The following is a 19,010-nucleotide window of genomic DNA, read 5'->3' as shown; positions in this document are numbered from 1 at the left end:
ATGCGCCATCCGCGGATCTGTCACCTGCGATGTAGACCACTCACACGGTCCCTCTGATTCGCTCAAACGTTCCGCACTTGGTTCCTTGACGTCAACTCGTCCCACAATCTGATAGCTTGCCGCCGCGTCGGCGACTTTTTATTTCGCACCAGACAAGGTCATCACCGCATGGCGGTGATAGGCTAGTGCCTTGCAAACATCACAAGTGACGTGGCGCGTGTGTGTGTGTGTGACCAGGGGCGCTCGCTGTTTGTGTAAATAAAGCGTCTCGATTTCCATCAGACATGATGAATGCCAAGCTGACTCACCAGCACTTGCCATACAGGTCAGAGGCTGTGGGCCTGTGTGGATGAGCGACAGCCGTACACGCAGCTGTCACCCACGTCGGTGGACCGTATATTTACGCGTGCCGGCGTCTCCGATCCATTTCGCTGAACGATGGCGCAGCCTCTGCGGAGACGGGCCCTTGGCAAGAGCTCCTGCCGCCGGTCGTCACTCCTGTCAAGACTCTGCTCGGAGAACCAGCAGACGCCCTAAATTCCTCTCAGCAGCGGCGAGCCAAATGAAAGACCTGCGTAATGGCCGCGGCTCACGCGGGAATCTTCTCGGGCTCTCTGCCCGCTGATAAGTCTGGATTTACAACACACTCAAAATGAAGTGCTAAACAATGCCAAATGATAACAGTGAAAAGCCTTTATATATATATCTGCACCTCGCGATGTCAACAGCCCAGGGCTTTGAGGTCTCGCTCGGCAGTCCGGGAGATTTGCTGCTCGCGTCCGCCAGTATTAAGACCTCTGCTGCGGGCTTCACGCGGGGCTTCCAGAGCTAATAAACAGATATTGTTCTGCATATTCAGGTGACTTAACGCTGCATAGTGGGCCAATAAAGGCAGCTGCCATTCAAACTTTCTTCGACCTTGTCTTTTAAAAACCATCTACTCAGTATTTCATTTCAAGATAAATTTTGAGATAAATGTTTATCTCAGAAATACTGTTAAATGTTGCATGCGGCCTCAACATACAGCGCCAGAGCTGTGGTGCCTACTGCTCCTTTTTTTTTTTTCCTAATGGGCATCTGATAATAAGCGTTTACAAAGGCAGGATGGCAGTCTCAACGCCCACACGGCTGTCTGTACATTTGACAAATGTTCTCCTCTGACTCACTTCTTTAAAGGTTGCAGCATTCAATTAGTCTACAGTCCACCTGCCAATGGCACTGTATTACATGATATGTTTTTATTTAAACTGTACTTGTCTTAATTTTTATTTGATTTATTTTTTTCTTACAATATCACAGCCTTGCAAGAATGTGACTGTTTGCAAATCTTTAATATTTCAAAGTGCACAGAAATTAGTCTTAGGAAATGCAAGACCTCAGGCTACTGGTAAAACATATATTGGTTACGGAATAAATTTGAAAGTACCTGCATTTATTAAAATAAATCCTGCCTGCAATAATGAAATAGGTGTGAGACAAGAATACTAATTCTGGGGCGTTCAGACAAATTACAGTTAAAAAGGAATTAGAGTAAAGATTTACCCGATTAAAAAAGCTTGTCACTCATGATTATTGCAGTGGGTCAAAGTAAATGTATGCCAACTCTGAATTTCATGCTGTTGCGTTAATATGTTTGCTATACAACAAAGAGGAACACGTGACCTGGATTAGATATGGCAACACTGAGCGGTTTCAGTCGTTGAGGAATTCCTCAACAGCCAAAAAACAAAACAAACAGAAAACAACCAAGAAACACCACATGCTGCATGTGATGTATCGCTTTTCTTGACATGTTTTCACTCTGTATTGCCTGACACTGCTAATCTGAGTGGATCTGCTGGGAGTTTCCAAAGAGATGACTGATGTTAGGCACAAATCAGAAGCTTTTGAGTTTTCAAAAATGACAACGCTTCTAAAGGCAGATAAATGCAGCAGGGGGTGAGGAGTCAGGGTAATGGCGGAAAAAGTTTGCATCTCTAAACGCTTGAATGCTTTAAAATGAAGAGAACAATACAAGTCACTTGGGCTGAGCCAAGCTACAAAATAGCTGGTTGCTGTTGAAGAATCATTAAAAAGTCTACACGTGAAATTGTAAAACAGATTCAGTCAATGCATTTCACTTATAAATGTGCCTTTTATAACCTTGGATGTCAGCTGCAACACTTTCCAGTTTTAAATATAGATCATCCGTATTAAAACTGCACTGGTTTCTATAATTCTTTGGGGATGAATAAAGTATCTGTCCATCCATCATCGCTCAGCTTCCATAAGCACGAGGGGGCACGAGAGGGACGTGGTTGTAACAAAAGCTGAAAGGCCACAGGATGAGCAGGACTTCAGAGACGGACACGGCATCAGTTTTATCAGTGCTGCCAAGCGACTCTGACAAGGTCCCTTAAACATCACGGTGCACAGCGCTGAGCCAGGCGGCAGCAGCGAGGTGGGGATGAAGGTGGCCCTCGGAAACCGCCGGAATGTCCTGCGGTTCAACCACTCACTTCCCAACTTTTGCCTCCACTTTGGAAACATCGTCTCTGGGCTCTTCACCTCATGGATATTTGAGGCAATTCCATAGGTTTCAGGAAGTAGTCGATAATCCCATTAGGCTGTGTGTAAAGAATATTTAAAAATTTTCTTCAAGTCACACTCATGGGAATTGAAACTGAGGGCACGGGAAAGGCTTTGAAATAAATTAACACACTAATGGTTTCATTTAAATAATTTAAAGCTTTACTCTTATCTGTTTTTGGGGTGTGGAGGGGGTGAAGGGTGTCAAGCTGCGGGTCCAATGACTGCATGGAGGCCAGATTCAAATCGAGCCATGATTTGGGAGGGAGAGGTGAGTGGGGGCCACCTGTCTGTGGCCATAATATCAAATCAACAAGATCAGTCGGCACTCCTGATTTCCTGGTTATAGCAGGAATCCAGGGTGTGAGCGCTCCATACGCCCTCCCCTCTATATAGAAACCAACTCCCTCCAGCACGGAACCACGACGGAAGTATAAGAGAGTAATTAAACATGCTTGCATTTGGCCTCTCCAATTCTCCAATTCACTCATCTATAAATGGGATGGATAGTCAATACAACATGACAGAGGGATAAGGCTGTGGGTTAGGATACAGCGAGCGCCATCAGGTAAACTCTTATTCCGCCACCTCACCAAAGCGCCCTTCGAAACGGAACATTTTCCTCCTCGATATGAAAACAAAGTGTTGCAGAGGGAATAATGTGACGATGACTCATGGTCCCCGTGGCACCATAACACTGTGTGCTTTCGCTAAAAAGCCACGATAAAGGAAGTGTAAATATTGTTTGGAAACGGCTCGAAAAATAAGAAATTGGTTCAAGCCAAAAAGTCAACATTGGCATTTATGTTCAGTGAAGCACCAGCGGTGACAGGTTTCATTCTTTAAAGGAAGAAAAGCGTCTCAGGGTCTTCCTGCATTCCAATTTCACTTAATACACAACCTCACACGCGGGGAATAAAATTACCCTGTGATGGAGAAAAGTAAAAAGTTCAGAGTGCAATGAATCGCTGCTGAATGTGGAAAAAGGTTTCCTGAACAGGGAGGAAGTTAAACTGCTTCTTCTTTTGCGCTTCAATCTACAGTGAATTCGCTCATTCGGCCATAGACAAACATTGGGAACAGGCAGCTAGCCTGCATAGATTCCTATTCAGCTGGCCACAGTGGCCAGTAAAGAGCTCAGCTTTCTGTGTTTACAAATACAGAGACAAATTACGGAGAGGAAACAGAAAGATGCTCCCGCGTTTTCCCCGACCACTGCGCCGCTGGATATTTAGACGGCGAGTTTAAAGCCTGAAGGGCCAAGTTTTCAGACAAAGCCATCTTCAATTCAATTAACTCCAACCACCAGCAATGACACACTCCAGTGAATAAACCTGAATGCTACAGCGCGGCTGCCTTGTGCTCGACCCGTTTTTTAAAAAAAAGTGAAACCCAATCACTGCTTTCCTCTCTCGAACTTCGACGCGACATCGACGCTATTTAGTCGTCCTCCTCGGCCGTCTCCGCCTCGTAGTGGAGTCGCTCGCTCGTCACTGCCGCACCGGCGCACGAAGGCGGACAAAAATAACACAGTCGGTAGCAACAGCGCCGGGTTCGCTCGCCGCACCCTCCTTTGACTGCCTCACACTGCTGCCATCTGCTCACCGAGACAGTGTCCCACTGTGTGAACGTAGCAGGTTAAAGGGAGGGGGACGGGGGTGGGGTGGGGTGGGGGGGGACTAGGTCTTAACCGCCATCGCCACTCTATAGGAATCTTGTACTGGAGGCAAATAAAGCTCGGCAATAATGGAATACCTATTTTTATCCTTCAAAGTCGCAGCCGTCTCCTCCGTGTGCGCGCAGTCTGCTCCAGTCTAGTGTGGCACTATTAGAGAGGCAAGACACTCGGTCGTACCGAGATGCTGTTTTCGCGCCTTCTTTTCCTTAAAAAAACCCCCACCACAATCACTGTGTTCTCATTTTCTTTAAAACCGTGCTTGCTGCGAGGACGGAGCAGGTGACAGACTCCTCCGGCTTTTTGATTCACAAGCAGCAGCAGCAGCAGCAGCAGCAGCAGCGAGACGCGAGGCTCCTTCACGTCGAGCTTTAATGAACGTTGGCTTGGAGGAGTTTTTCCTCCTCACACTTGCAGCCGCTGTCACCCGCCTGTCTGCTGCTTCAAGCCTTTGCGACGACTCTCTCGCTAGCTAGACACTTCTTGACTGTAGCACATTTCCAAAACATTAAAAATAACACCCCAGCCTGCTGCGTAGTGTTTGCATAAGGTTCTGGAGTCAGATGAGTGGCCACCATCCACCCTGCAAAGATCCGGCGACTAATTTCTGCCCCTTTGTGCTCAGTGGGAGCGTCGTAACTTCTCAGATTATCATCCCCTCACTGGCGCGTTGTTGCTTCTCCTTGTCCAACTCATTGGCATGCAAAGCAGCGTGACTCATTAACTTTGCTCCGCGTTGGAGGGGAAAGTCGGCGTGAGCGGCGGAGATCACCAGCGCTATTTCGATGGAGATATGGGACCTTGGTGGCTCTCCAGCCAACACAAGGCAAAATGAGCCTGTTAGGTCTGTGCAGGGGAGGCCTGGCGGAGCAGGAACACTCTTTGTTGTTCCCTCGGTAAAGCGCTAATAACTCCCTGGTCCCTGCTGTCTCATCAGCGCTAAACTGCAGCACCCTCAGTCGCCTGCTGCACACGAGAAACCACAGCTGATGGCGTCTGCTCTCTGCAGATTTAAAGATCCAAACGGTAATTAACTAAATGTTTGTTCTATGAAACGCATTGGAACAAACTCGTGTGTGTGTGTGTGGAGCCCGACATGGTTAGAGTGCTTTTACTTGATAATCAGACTTGGCAACAGAGAAAACCCAGGCAGGTTGTCCCTACAGTGAAAAGGTTCCTGCTCTGAAACACCGTGGACCAGCAGAGGTCCAGCAGAGGCCCAGCGGAGCTCCCACCTCGGCCAATATTCAACATCACAACTGTACAAACACTCTGTGGTAAGAAGTCGTTCACCTCAAACTCCTCGGCGATCTTGGGTCCATCCAGGAAGAGCCTGGTGCTGAGACAGTCCACTGGACCAAAGTTAGCTGCACAGACAGACACAAAACAGAACTGTCAATATATCTGATGGTAACTTTTACTTTTTACACACTGAGCAAAGTATTATTATTATTATTATTTTTTTTTTTTAACTTGGGCTTCGTTAAGAGCAGCATAACTGTGAAAGAGGGCGACTTGCATAGGTTTTCAATTGGATGGATCACAGATTCTGTGATTCAATTGGATTTTCCTGTAAACACTGCATTCAGTCATTAAAAACACCTTTGTTCTCTTCAAGGGTCGCCAGGGCAAATTATCTCCTTTACTTATTACCCATCTGTAATGTAATTCATCTATCACTTCAAACAGTAAAAACATTTGGCAAGTTCAAAAAAACGGAGAAAAAGACAAAACACACACATACCAACACGGTTCGCAGGCATTGCTATACTCTAATAAATTATTACAAAAACAGAGCCTCTGTCTGTGATCAAACAATTCTTCAGAAAAGAAACCGTCCTGTTTAATGTCCTGTTAGTGGTCTCTGAGTAATCCCAACACTGAATGTCATCATCTGATGATGACATTCAGTGTTGGGGATTACATTTAATGAGGTGATTAAATGCAAAAACACAACACACCTGAACTCGAGTCTGACGAATCCACCACTAATAAACATGGTGCAATGAATGTTTATGTTTGAACAGTCCTTGTCATCACGTTGCTCATATTTTCACAAGCCACCAAGATGACACTGAACCAAAAGGTTACACGGCAAGAGAGATTGACATGTTTTGCTACACTGTACCCACCACTGTTGCCAGTTTTTGTTTCAATAATTTGTTTGAGATGAAGAAATGACCTTCACATCCTTCCACTTAATGTCATACTCTCATGACATAACATCACTGCAGTGAGAACGGATTATATTATCCAGAAATTTCACCCAAACACAGAGTTAGCCCCTCTCTATGACCTCTGTATGGCTCCTCAAACATCGCCACTCATCCTTGTTCATGTCAAATTCTGCCTGTAGTTCCTTCTGCTGTTTGTTGCTCTATGTACAACTACCGACTCGTGATGGGCTGCAGCAGTAGCCGCTGTTGTTTTCCACTGCGGGGTGTGACGGCAACCTGCCTCCATCTCAAGCATGAGATTGTTTCCAATATCGGTGGCACTGAGCAGTCAAATAACAATGCAACAAAGGTTGCACTTTTAATGAGTGTTCCTGACTTAAGGTTCGCTGCTAATTTCAAGCCTCAGTAGAAATACAAATGAGAGGAAGCAAAGTGTCGGCAACACTGACGTGCACAATGTAACGTGCCCATTGTGTTGAGAAAGCAATACAAAGAACGCGCGCACACACACACACACACACAGTTTACCCTGATTTTTAAATAACAAGCCGTACAGGATTTTAAGAATATTAAATCACACAGTGCTATAATACCATGGTTACAACTCCACTGTGTAATCGTCATTCTTGTATTAAAAAAAACCAAACAAACAGCCAGTTAGCAGTTGACATTTATCAAAGAGCGACTAAATGTTGCAATCTGTGCAACAGAGTGCCGCAGGTTGGTGCTGTTTATTGATCGGCCGTGGCTGCCAACTGTTCCTTTTGTCGTCTTTCCTCTGTTCTTGTTTCTTGACATGGGAGCCAAATGCTGCCACATGTTTGAGAGAAAACTCGATGAAGCGCGCATGCCACTCGTGGTGCGCACCACAGACAATAAACTACTAGATGTGTATGAACGAGCGAAGAGCATGTACGGACCTGCATGGACCTTCGCTTGTTGCCAGCAGGAGCAACCGGCTCCAAATGTCTCTGTCACCGAGATGTGACAGCCGAGCGATACGGTGCGGGTGAGTAGCTGGAGCGGCGACTGTACTCACAAGTGAACTCCTTGAACTCCTGGAAGACTTTGGGGTACATGGCGGCCGACATCACATCCTCGGGGGTGATGTCATCGGCGTGCGCAGCTCGAAGCCCCTCCTCCAGGGCCTTGAAGTCCATCGGCGGCAGGGAGGCCCCCGGGCGGCCCTCGATGCGGGGGAGGGACTTAAGCACCTGCACAGGTGGGAGAGAAAAGGACTTTAAAACAACTGAGGCAACCTGGAAAAAAATAAGAACGTTTCAGACAAAGACAAACAACAGCAGGTAGCGGAAAACAAACCGATGACTTATTTCATTCCAAGCCAAACAGTTGTTGGTTTTCTAACTGTTTTCTTCCCCCACTAATAACGCACCAAAGGGACTCTGCAGCACAATGTGCTGGTATTCCCCTCAGAACTCAACGTCTGGATCAAAGGCACAGCGAGATAAAACGCCACCGCGACCGAGATGCTTTCAGTGTGTCTGAGAGGGATGTGGAGACGGAGATAAACACAGAGAGGACGGGAGGCGGAGAAGCACTTGAATTGGGACGGAATGTAAATCTTGACACAAGTTCTTCCTCCAATTTCCACACAAAAGAGGGCGGCGGCGTGTGGAAATGCAGTGATATCCACTTCAGCCGCCCCGCCATGTCATCTGACATTCAGCCTCCTGAAAATTCCTCCTTTCCAAGCTGCACCAGCCTGTTACGTGCGACAGCAGCGTTTGCCGCATATGCAACAAATCATCCCTGCTTCTCCAGAGCAACGTCACCCACAGACCGACGACAGGGAAGAGGTTAAAATAAATAAAAGAAAAGGATAATTGCAGTGGAAAGCCATCTTACAACTAATGATTTGACATTTTATCGGGCCGGCGCAGTTGTTGGTATTTGACAGCTGATCTGAAGCGACTAATGATGTCTGGAGAGGAGATTATGTCGAGACACGGCGCGCATTTTTTTTGTTTGCCTTAAGGCGGCCGATTTGGTTTTCTCCTCTGTAGTTTGTCTCGGGAGTTTCAGCCGCGCAAGTCGTCACAATGCCCGTTTGTTTTTCGCTCGCGTCGGCTTTGGAGCGGATTTCTTGGGGAGACATCAGCGCTCGAGTGTCTCGGTTTATCGCGGCTCCACGCCTCTCAATGTAATCCTCACCTCCGCGACACAATCAGCGGCCTATTGTCATCTTACCGCCGCCTCTCCTCGGCTTGAACGCAGCGGCGTGCGGCGCCTCGTTAAACGTTGTGTTGATATCGCGTCTCCTGCACACATGCCGTCTGCGCCTTTTAAAAAATGTTTGTGTTGCGACCGCGCAGCAGCAGTGTTGGCGAGTAATCTATTACTAAATAATCCATTACTGTAATAAAACTACTTTTTAAATAACGGAGTAGTGTAACGGGATTACCGTCGCAAAACTGGTAATTATATCATAATTACTTTATCAAGTAACGATTCCATTACTTTTCCAAAATATTTGATATGCGACGACGCACCAAAACAAGCATGGCGGCGGCAAAAGAAAAAACAGCAACTGCGTTGGAAATGCAAACATTATTTTGAGTTCATCTCGTCTAAATCAAAGAACATTGTGGTTCGTTGTACGTGCAGGAAACAAGACGTTCTCCATTTCGAAAAGTAACTCAGCAGTGCTCGGCACAGTAGAGAGTGCTTCTAATTATTTTAACAATGTGGGCTGTGCAAAAGACACCAGTGCTGTACGTGAGTTTGTTCTGTGAAATGTGCAGTTTGCTTTCAGAGGGCAAACATTCACTCATGTTAAGAGAACAGAGGCAATATTTGGAATTGCAAAATTTGCACTTTAATAAAGTTCATTTCAAAACACTGAGCAACAGTTACTTTATCTTTTTCTAACTAAAGTAATTAGTAATTAGTAATTGATTACTTATGAAACAAAGTAGTCAAAAAAGTAATTAGATTACTTTTTAAAGGAGTAATCAGTAATCCCAACAAAACTGGTCAGCAGCAGCAGCAGCAGCAGCAGCAGCAGCAGCAGCCTGCCAGCATGTGATTCATATATCCACTTCGTCATTGTGTACGTCCGTGCACAAGAGCGCCTCGTGGAAATCTCCAGACAAACAGGCCCAGTGCAATGCTGTTAGTCACAGAGCTAACGCTTCAAAGATAGCTGACTCATATGTGAGTGAAAGTGTGTGTGTGTGTGTGTGAGAGAGTGTGTGTGAGCCAGAGTCACTTCAAAAGATGGTGGAAGCTCACTGGCGTCCCTGCTCATTATCAGCGGAGCCTCTGAGGATGTCTTACACATAAACTGCTTGATTATTTAGAGTGCGAGACACAGACTGATGATTCTGTGTATGTGTGTGTGTGTGTGTGTGTGTGTGTGTGTGTGTGTGCGTGCATGCACGCGCGCGCGTTAGCACGAGGGAGACGGGGTGAGAGAGTGTCTGAATTAGCACGTGAGTGACTGAAACCTTCCTCCCTTCAAGGTTATTTGTTCTTTCTGCTTGCTGCTCGTGAAACCACTGAAAAACACACAAGCTCTGACACAAGTCTGGAGCTCTCTGCTCAAGCATGCAAGACGTACTGTGGTTCTTCTGCAGGATGATTCTCATTTCTGTCTCATGTCTGCTGGTCACTATTTCTTTCTAGCTTTTTTTTTTTTTTTTTCTGTTGGACCGTGACAGAACAAAGCTGAAGAAACGCCCCGATTGGCTCGGAGGAATGATGAAACTCTTACCAACTTGCATGCCACTATTCCCTGTTAATTGCGCCTTGGGGGCAAACAGTGAGACGGAAATAAATGTTATGCGAGAGCACATCAGGAAATTACAGATTTGTTATTAATTAATGCCACAGAGGTTCTGAGACACGCCACTTGTCACACGACTTCCTGTCTACGAAGCAGAAACAGCAGGCTGGGGCGCAGACGCAGGTCCACTTCCTTCCATGCGGCAGCGAAAATTCTTGTGGGCGAATTGGATTCGCGGAAACGATGGGGTAAAATAAAACAATATGCACCACGCAATCCCTCAGAAACGGCTGAAGTAAATCGACGATGCAGGAAATGAGATGGGTGATGAACGTCGCAAAGTTTGGGTAAAGCAATTCGGTGCCTTATTTACTGCCTTACATTGAACTTACATGAGGTTGAGGCCAATTACTTAGGTTCAGGCTCTAAAAGCGTAGCGAGATATTCTGGGAGAATTGTAAATGTAAAAACAAGCTTGCTCACAAATATTGGAAGAGGGAGGCAGAATGAGTTGCACCCAAGATGAACTCTGACCGTAACTGAATAAGAGCCGCGGAGAAAATGAGTTCTTCAGTTGGCCATGAGAGAAAAAAAGAATTTGCTTCATGTTTGTGCAAAGACAACAAATGATGGAATGTCTCTGTTGTGCAGAGTAGGATGACTTGGGGGGAAAAAACAAAAACAAAAACAACTCAGATTGTTTTTCTGGCTGAGATGGGAAGTTCTACAACAGTGTTAATATTTTGACTTTGAACATGGTCGTGCAGGCAATATTTCCAGCTACACTTTGTGTAGTGAAGCAAGGTTGACTGGATGCTTCTGAGTTCCGAGTTGGAATCCAAATTATTATTGGCTCGTATGCTCACCAGCCGAAGAAAAAGGAAACAAGTTCAGTTGGCAAGCATTTGGACCTTTGCATGTGCTGCAGAAGGACGACTCCTTCAGCTGGAGGCTCAGACTGAAAATAAAGGGACTTGCAGCCTGATAGCAGAATGCCCACGGCGGCTGTCTGCCTTTTATCCCTTTTCTTTTTGGGTGATACGAGGAAGACACTAATGAGAGTTTGGCAAACACGGATCTACAGAAGGTATGCAGGACTGACTGCCAGGGGCGTGGACGTCTGCAGGGCTGCGCGGCGAACATCTAATCATCACATTTTTTGAGTGAACACTTGTGTCAGGAGCCGGGTCAGAGAAACGGAAGAGAGGATAAAGGCAGAATTAAACTCATAAAGTGCGTAAGGAAATGAGACGAAAGCTACTTGACAGGGCCAGAGAAAATGACAATTAGCCATTTAGTACGAGCAGGCTAGAAAACGGTATGGGATAATTAGCTTTTCATCATCATCTACTTCTTCCACATCTCAGGCTGTGAAGAAACTATCTTGAATTAATCTGCTGCAGCATAAATAAAAATCACATTGTGAGTCTCGAGTGCCGCGTGATTGGCAGAATATCTGAACACTTGGGCGTCTTGGGCCGTTGGTCACAGAACGGCAGCCTTGCATCAGCAGAGTGCGCATGCTGTCGACAGGTTTTTTGGGGAGGATGTTACAAAGTCTGCCTTTACCCGAGCAACTCTCCCGAGTAGAGGCTGTTGGCCCTGACGCACGGGAGAGGGAGAGCGTCTCCCTCGCGGCTCGCGGTGGACGAGATGAGATGAGAGCGGCCGGGGTGACGGAGGGAACAAAGGATGAAAGAGAGGACGGAGCAGCGGCGGCAGCAACATCAAGGTTTGCTTTCAGTGCGAGCGCAAGACCTGCGCGCACGCTGCCTTAGCCGGGGCTCACCTGCACGTGTGTTCAGAGGCGTAGAAACGGGTGGGTGAGGGGGAAAAAAAACACCCTTCAAACACCCTTCACTGTCCAGGCTTCATGTGTTGATTTGCATGCAGGTGCCAGGTTTAATGTTGCCTGTTTGCTTTTTAGCTTGTAAAATATAAAAGTCCAGTGTGTGACATTTTTAAGGAAGCCCAACTAGGGAGCAAGACGCTTGTTCTATGTACATTCTTATATACATGAGAACTGTTCAAAGGGAAGGGAAGTCAAATGACTTTTATTGTACTGCAACTATACACTTTTGTTAATGTGCAGTATATTAAGCTTTTACCAATATAAAAACCATAAATCAAGCCACATTTTACACACCGAACCTTGAAAGCAGTTTTCAGGCAGGCCGACTCACCTTGGACCGCAAGGGCTCGGGGAATCCTCCGTGCGGAATGCCCACGTATCCCTGCAGGAACTCCACCACAGACAGCGGGAAGGACAGCTCGTCGGCTCTCTCCTCCACCTCGGCTCGCGTCAGGTTGTTCTGCACCATGAACTGGGCCAGGTCGCCCACGATCTTGGAGGACGGCGTCACCTGAACGGAGGACAAAGAGGACAGCTGGCATGTGAGAAAAAAAAAGTGACACGGGCCATTTGTTAGGGTAGCGAGTAAAATGAAAAAAAAAAAAATGCTCATATGGGTGCGGACCTGCTGCGTCCCTGTGGAGTTCACACCAGGCTGGAGAGTTGAATTTCTTTGTTTTGGGTTGAGCAGAACCGTTATTGTTTCTTTTGATGCGTGACCAATGGCCTTTTTAATCTACAGAAAATCAGAGACTCTCGCGGAGAATTTGCTTACAATAGCTTGTTTTTTTGGATGCCGTTGTTTCTGGTTTTTTTTGCATTCTGCCTCACGTTCAAAAGGTCACGCTGTGTGGTTTCCTGTTGGTTGGTCTGCAGGTGGAGCTGCACGGAGACAGAGAGGGCCCGCGACAGAGTGTTTGCTTTAATGGATATGCTGTCTATGAAGATTAAGAGAGCTGAGTGACCCCCGAGACAGGGGGAGAGTGGGAGAGGCGAATGAGGAATGAAAAGATGCCCACATCGATACAGTCTCCTTAATCATTTGATTTGGCAGTCAGGAACTAAACTACACAGGGTTTTTGTCTGTGAAAACGGGGCCGGAGCTAAAAGCAAAGAAGTGGAGCAAAGGCGGAGTGGAGAACACTTTCATTAAAATCACATGTATTCATTCTTTCATTATTTATAATGGCATATCATTATGGTAATGGTGGTCTCTATTAGCATAATAGGAATAAGTGGAGTCTTTTTTGACCGCAAACACGAGACTGATTCAAATGTCAATAACATGAACTGCTTTTTTGTAATAAATAGACAGGCAGACCGGTGTGTCCTAAATGTCCTTATTGGTATTCCAGCCAGGAAAAAATAAATCACAAGTCACGTGTGTCAACCAAGTAAAGCACACCAACAACTTGAAGACAACCCAGTGAAGCAACTTGATGTAATCTTGCCATTTGGAGCTCCTTTTGTCAGTGTTACAACATTGACCTGTCACTGAACGGCTTAAAATCCAACCCAGAAATCTGGACTTCTCTTTTGCCAACCTCCGTGGACAAAGTGAGTCAGTCTTCCTTTTCCATGAACCCCTCAGAGCTTCCTTTAAGGCACGAGAAGTCAGAGGAACAAGAGAAGGTCAGGAGTGACAAAATCATGAAGGTGCTGGAGATCAATGCCACTGTGCGGGCAGTTTTATCAGCACTTTCACATTAACAGAAAAACACAAAAACGGCACGAAAGGATTCCCTCTTATTCCCTCTTACTTGACTGCGACTGGCTTTGTCGACAGTTCGGTCCAGAGACAAATTGGTTTCTCCACAAACAACTTCTGCCTGCCCTTTCCAACAGGTTTTTGTGGGCTGTTTGCCACATGGTGATGTAAGACGGATTCAAGAGAGCTGAGACAACCGGGCCAAACAACAAGAGTGCGATGCCGATGTTCTCTGAAACAGGACCAATAAAATCTATTCTTACAAACAATAGGTCCAACTGACATAAGAGCAAACGCTCTGAAGCGGCGCTCTGGTGTCATCGCAGCTCCCTCGGGGGGGTTTGGAAACAAGTGAGAAAAGCCGAGGGTGTGACGTCACTCCAGTCTTTGAACCACATCGGACGAGCTTTGGTCTCCAGAGACGACAACATGACCAACTTTACACACAGTCGCTTATAGAAACACCTTTCAAGCCAACACATCAGGGATAATGGGTAGAAACAGGGAGAAATCATGTACTCTGCCATGCTGTTTGGTATTTTTTACCGTTTCCTGCAGTTTAAAACATTTATTGCCCCCTCCTGGTGGTGACACTAATTACACAAACAGCATTAAAGATTTAATTGGCACGAGGAAGCGTATATCTTGTCAAAGCCCAGATTGTTACGGAACAGCCTTCTCCCGCCCATGTTCTTGAAAACCTTTTATTGTTGTTATGCATTGCCGGGTACAAAGATGGCAGTCTAAAAAAAAAAAAAAAAAGCAAAAGAAAAGAAAATCCAGCTATTCTATAAAATACAGAGATTATTTCAAACTCCCTGGCAGGATCTCTGTGGTAGCTAATGTTCAGCTATATATACTCCCACAGCCCTGCTTTAAAAAGACAGAATGCAAAATGTGCATGTCCCACATTGAGGAAGGTTAAGCGCCGCATTCATTTGCATCACTTTTGATTCCGACTCCCGTATTAACAGCACAGGCGAGCGACAGTGGCTTCAGCAGCACATCCAGAGATTCCTCATCTTGCCTCTATTTTCTGAGCCGTGCAGGCTCCTCAGCAAAAATAAACCTGAAAACCATCTGTGGGTAGTCACACCAATTTCATGCAGCCATTTTACTGCAATTCCAATGCGTCTATCTGCAGGATATGCCTCAGATGTTAAAGGGATGAGTAGGTGGGGAGAGGAATTAAACGCAATGTCAAGAAGTCTAAATGAAATTTTACTCCACTCGTCAGCCATGCTGCATTTACCTTAAAAGCCCGTTGTGTAACATTCACCAGTGAGTACAGGTGGGAAAAAAAGCTTAAAATTCATGTGCAAGTTGCAAATTGTCATTGAAAAAATAAATAACTGCATTGTTTGCTACGAATAAAGTATTAAACTTAAAGGGAAAGTACTAAGGCTAATTTTCATGTTAACTTGCAGGCAGTTTGCAAACTGCTCGATTTAGTATTATTTAGATGTTAATGGTGAATGGAGGTTCATGGGGTCGGCTGTTATTCTCATTTATCAAATAAGAATAATGACATCAAAACACTAAAGCAAGCAAATCTATGTGTGTAAAAAAAGGTCTGCACAATGTGCTCATGAGCCCCAGCAGTCATGAGAATTAACCAAAAACTGTTTGAAAGTGAGAGATCCCTTTAAGAGTCTGTCTACTTGATAAAGGCAGACGTTTCAACAGCAGTCAACAGAACACGGCTCTGCAGTTGGCTTTGTCAATATTCCCCCGGCATCGCAGCTAATAATGAAAATGCAAGACCAAGTAGGACTTGACTTCTGATGAGATTAAAATGTTGGCAGAGTGACACAGAAGTGGCTTGATTTCTGTAGGACTGGAGATTCAGCTGTCAAATTTACTAAAGCAATTGGGAAAAAGTGAGTGGAGCAATAACACCATGTGGCTAAACCACAACATCACTGATATGCATTACAGGTAGACATGTTCACACTGTGTGTTCATACCATGAGATGTTACTCGCACTGCACCTGGAACATGTATACATGCCAGAGCACCAGCATGGACTGATTCGCTAAAAACCTGGAATCTTGGTCATGTTGAGCTTCTTGTTGATTTAATGTCAAGAACTGAAAGGTGGAAGAGATTTGAGATTCAATGTGCAGACAATTTAAAAAATGTAGAAATGTAATATTGATATGATTGTTAAACTAAAGTGACTTGTGCTTTAATTACATGACCACGCTGCCCTAAATAAAGCAGCAGCAGCAGCGGCAGCTCAGCCGTGGGACCAGAGGAGACCTGGAATTTCTTCTCCACTGTACATCAAACAGATGAGGCCCTTATTTTCTGCTTGTTACGGAGATGGTTTTTTGAAAACTGTGTCACCGCAATTAATCTCCTGGTGACAAGCCAGATCTTTTAAAGTCGCCCGGGCCGCCTGTTCAAGTTCCCAACCACTTAGCACATTTTCAAAGGACCCCTGCACACAAATCAGTGCACACCTAGCGAGATAAAAGCCAAGAATGTTTCCTGCTGACAGAAACAAGCCGCTGCATCCCGTTCGAACTTCCCCGCTGCCAAAAACCTAAAGCTCTTTTTGACAGAGACGGTGAATAGGGGTGGTGGCGGTAATCTGCGTTAAGAGAATGGCTGGTTATTGAGAAGGCTGGAGAAATGAAAGTGGCCTGAAATCCCCGGAGAAGCCATTAATTTAGTGTAGCTGCGAAACAAAAGCTCACCGTCAAGATGCCTGAAATGTTCCTGCGACACAACAAAGCAGCACGACAGAGGAATCCTCATCTACCTCCAGCCTGCCTGCTCTCCCCCTCTCTTTGTTTCCTCGCTGTCCCCCAGAGCCCATTCTCATATTTCAACCTCAAAGTTAAAAAGTAAGCGCTCTGTTTATAAACCAGCTACACAAGCTAGCCTATATTTTTTCTTCCCCCCTCAAAAAAAGCTATTCCGTTTTCTCAGAAGCCAAACTTCTTCCTCACGATTCACCCGTCCTCGTTTACCTCCATCCCTCTGCCAGGAGTTTCCTTTTATCTAGAGTCCACAGTGGAATCAAAAGTGTCACGCTCATCAACGATCACTGTCGATTAATCACCCGCCGAAAACCGTCTCTTGGCAACAAACACGCAGAGAAGTGGGGAATTTAATTTTGTGTAAGTGTGAGAACTTTTCTGCTTTTTTTTTTTTGAAGAAGCGAGAAACACAGGGTTTGAAAAATTGGATTTCATACGTGCGCGCATGAGGCTCGGAGTCTCAGCTCTCACCTGCTGATCCTGAATAAGAGACAGTCAGCAGTCTTCTTGTCTGAGTGTCAGGTAAAGACTTTATTTTCAAGAGGAGTTTTTCTTTTTGGAGCGCTGACTCATCCTGGCGGTTTTCTCTCCATAGCTGCCGTTTACTTTTGTTTTTTTTGTTTTTTTAAATTTACATTTGTGTCACATGCTGTGCTCCAAATGTGCATCAACAGCGAGCGGTAACTGTCAATTTTATGTAGTATACAAAATCTCTTAGTATTGAACCTCAAGCTGCGGCTCAACTTCAGTGGCCTCGAGCAAAATTTGGATTCAACTTCAAAACTTCTCTCAGGGCCACAAGGTTCTGGACGGCCTCGGCTCCATCATATTCAGAGGAGCAGCGAAGCTTGAACCGAGTGGCCGTCCCCCCCCCCCCCCGTCAGGGCTTCTTCAAAGTTCCCTGTTCCACCTGTTAGGGTGACAGAGCCTAAAGCTGTGGATCAGTCTTCCTCGTTCCATCACAGCCACTAATTCTATCATCTTTTTTTTTTTTAAAAGGCTGCAGAAGAATCTTTTCTGCCTTGTGTCAGTGCCTGTTTGTATTCATTTGCATGAAACCATTGATTGTTTTTAACTACACTTTTCAACTTACCCTGACATCCGCACAATGACTGATCTTGGCCTTTTGAAGACCCACTTTTTTAAGACTGGCGTTCACCTCTGACTAGAGTAGCCTGCTTTTTTAGGTGTACTTATTTTATCTCTTCTGTTTTACTTATTTATTTACTTTAACACCCTCCAGCATTGCGGCACTCTCTTGGGTTGTTACAAAGCACTTATTGTGTTTCTATCTATTATGGGCTGTGTTTTTGCTTTGTTGTAAAACACTTTGGGTACCTTTCAGGCCATTGTAAAGGGTTATATAAATACATTTGATTTGATTAGACTTACTAACCATCTGTTGTTAAAAGTGATAAACGTGAAATAACATTTCTGACTATTCTTCTAATTAAACACAAACAGGAAGTGCTCATCATGATCTGATACAAATGTTCATCAGTTTCTGATGTTAAAATACATAAATTAATAGATCAAATGTGGTGACAATTTTTGCTTTTGTTGCGTTTCCAGAAAACAAACATCGTATCCTCGTGTCCATTTAAGGTTTGCACCAACTTTCACACTTCCTTGATGCAGACACACATCTGAGCAGTCACAGCTGAATTAAAGTCAAGTCAGTCTCACTGTCTTTTGTTAAAATTTAAACAGTCAAATGAAACATTGCCTGTGAGAAGGAATCATGCTGTTAAATATTATCAAAAACTTTACACTAAAATAGCCGAGTTAATTTTTAATTTCCACCATTTGCTGTGGGATTTAATTCACTTCCTGTGTTCGGGCCTCTTGCCGGCTCTCATGGACACGCAGCAGCACTCAGCGCTCTCCACAATACATGTCTCCGTGGCCAGAACTTCAACTCGTGTGCGATCTTACACATCTCCTCACGCTGCCTCGTGTTATTGCACTTGACACACAAGACCCGCTCGCGCCCTCGGCTGCCACCGGGCGCTGCACTTTGACCGGCTCCTTTAATTCATCCGACACCTTCATGTTCCCTTTTTAACTCGCACTCCTCTCCCTCCGCCGTCCGGCGTTCCCTCTCGCAAAACGCGTGAGGAGAGCATGTGCAGCCGTGTGTGTGAGAGTGAGAGAAGATGGGCTGTGTGTCCATGCGCCCGTTTCTATCATGCGTATTATATTTTTCTGCTTTCAGAAGCTCTCTCCTCTTCTGGGAAGTGCGACGGAAAGTGCGTTTCTGGAAGAGAGACGGCAAAGGCTCGACGCACAAACACCAGCAGGCGGAGCGTGCAGCAGAGTGAGGGATGGTACCTGTCAGGAGGAGGTGGGACATGAGAGGCGCGATAACAAGAGGGAGTCTGGGAGGGGCGGCGGGAGAAGGGGAGCAATATAAAGATTAGAGATACAACAAGCCCAATCAAAAGCGGCGAGGGTGAAAGCAAGTGGCGACGGCTGAGTCGACTTGAACGGAGAGCCTCGTGGAGGATGATGAAGCAG

The 19,010-nt window shown here is 45.5% G+C and overlaps 1 protein-coding gene across 1 annotated transcript in view; it reads right to left on the bottom strand.

Moving 5' to 3' along the window:
* Positions 1–19,010, bottom strand: part of pcxb (pyruvate carboxylase b) — a 265,842-nt gene that overhangs the window by 7,018 nt on the left and 239,814 nt on the right. The window contains exons 22-24 of the mRNA XM_076034155.1: positions 12,349–12,528; positions 7,460–7,634; positions 5,537–5,610 (exon numbers count right to left, since the gene is read on the bottom strand). Of these exons, the coding sequence (XP_075890270.1) occupies positions 5,537–5,610; positions 7,460–7,634; positions 12,349–12,528 (429 nt within the window). The remainder of the gene's footprint in view (positions 1–5,536; positions 5,611–7,459; positions 7,635–12,348; positions 12,529–19,010) is intronic.

The sequence above is a fragment of the Nelusetta ayraudi genome, unplaced genomic scaffold (assembly GCF_046127955.1).
Source record: "Nelusetta ayraudi isolate G7.1 ecotype Tasmania unplaced genomic scaffold, CSIRO-AGI_Nayr_v1 ptg000042l, whole genome shotgun sequence".
NCBI classification, from domain to species: Eukaryota; Metazoa; Chordata; class Actinopteri; order Tetraodontiformes; family Monacanthidae; genus Nelusetta; species Nelusetta ayraudi.
The sequence above is the reverse complement of the archived record's forward strand: the minus strand, read 5'-3'. Positions and strand labels throughout refer to the sequence as shown.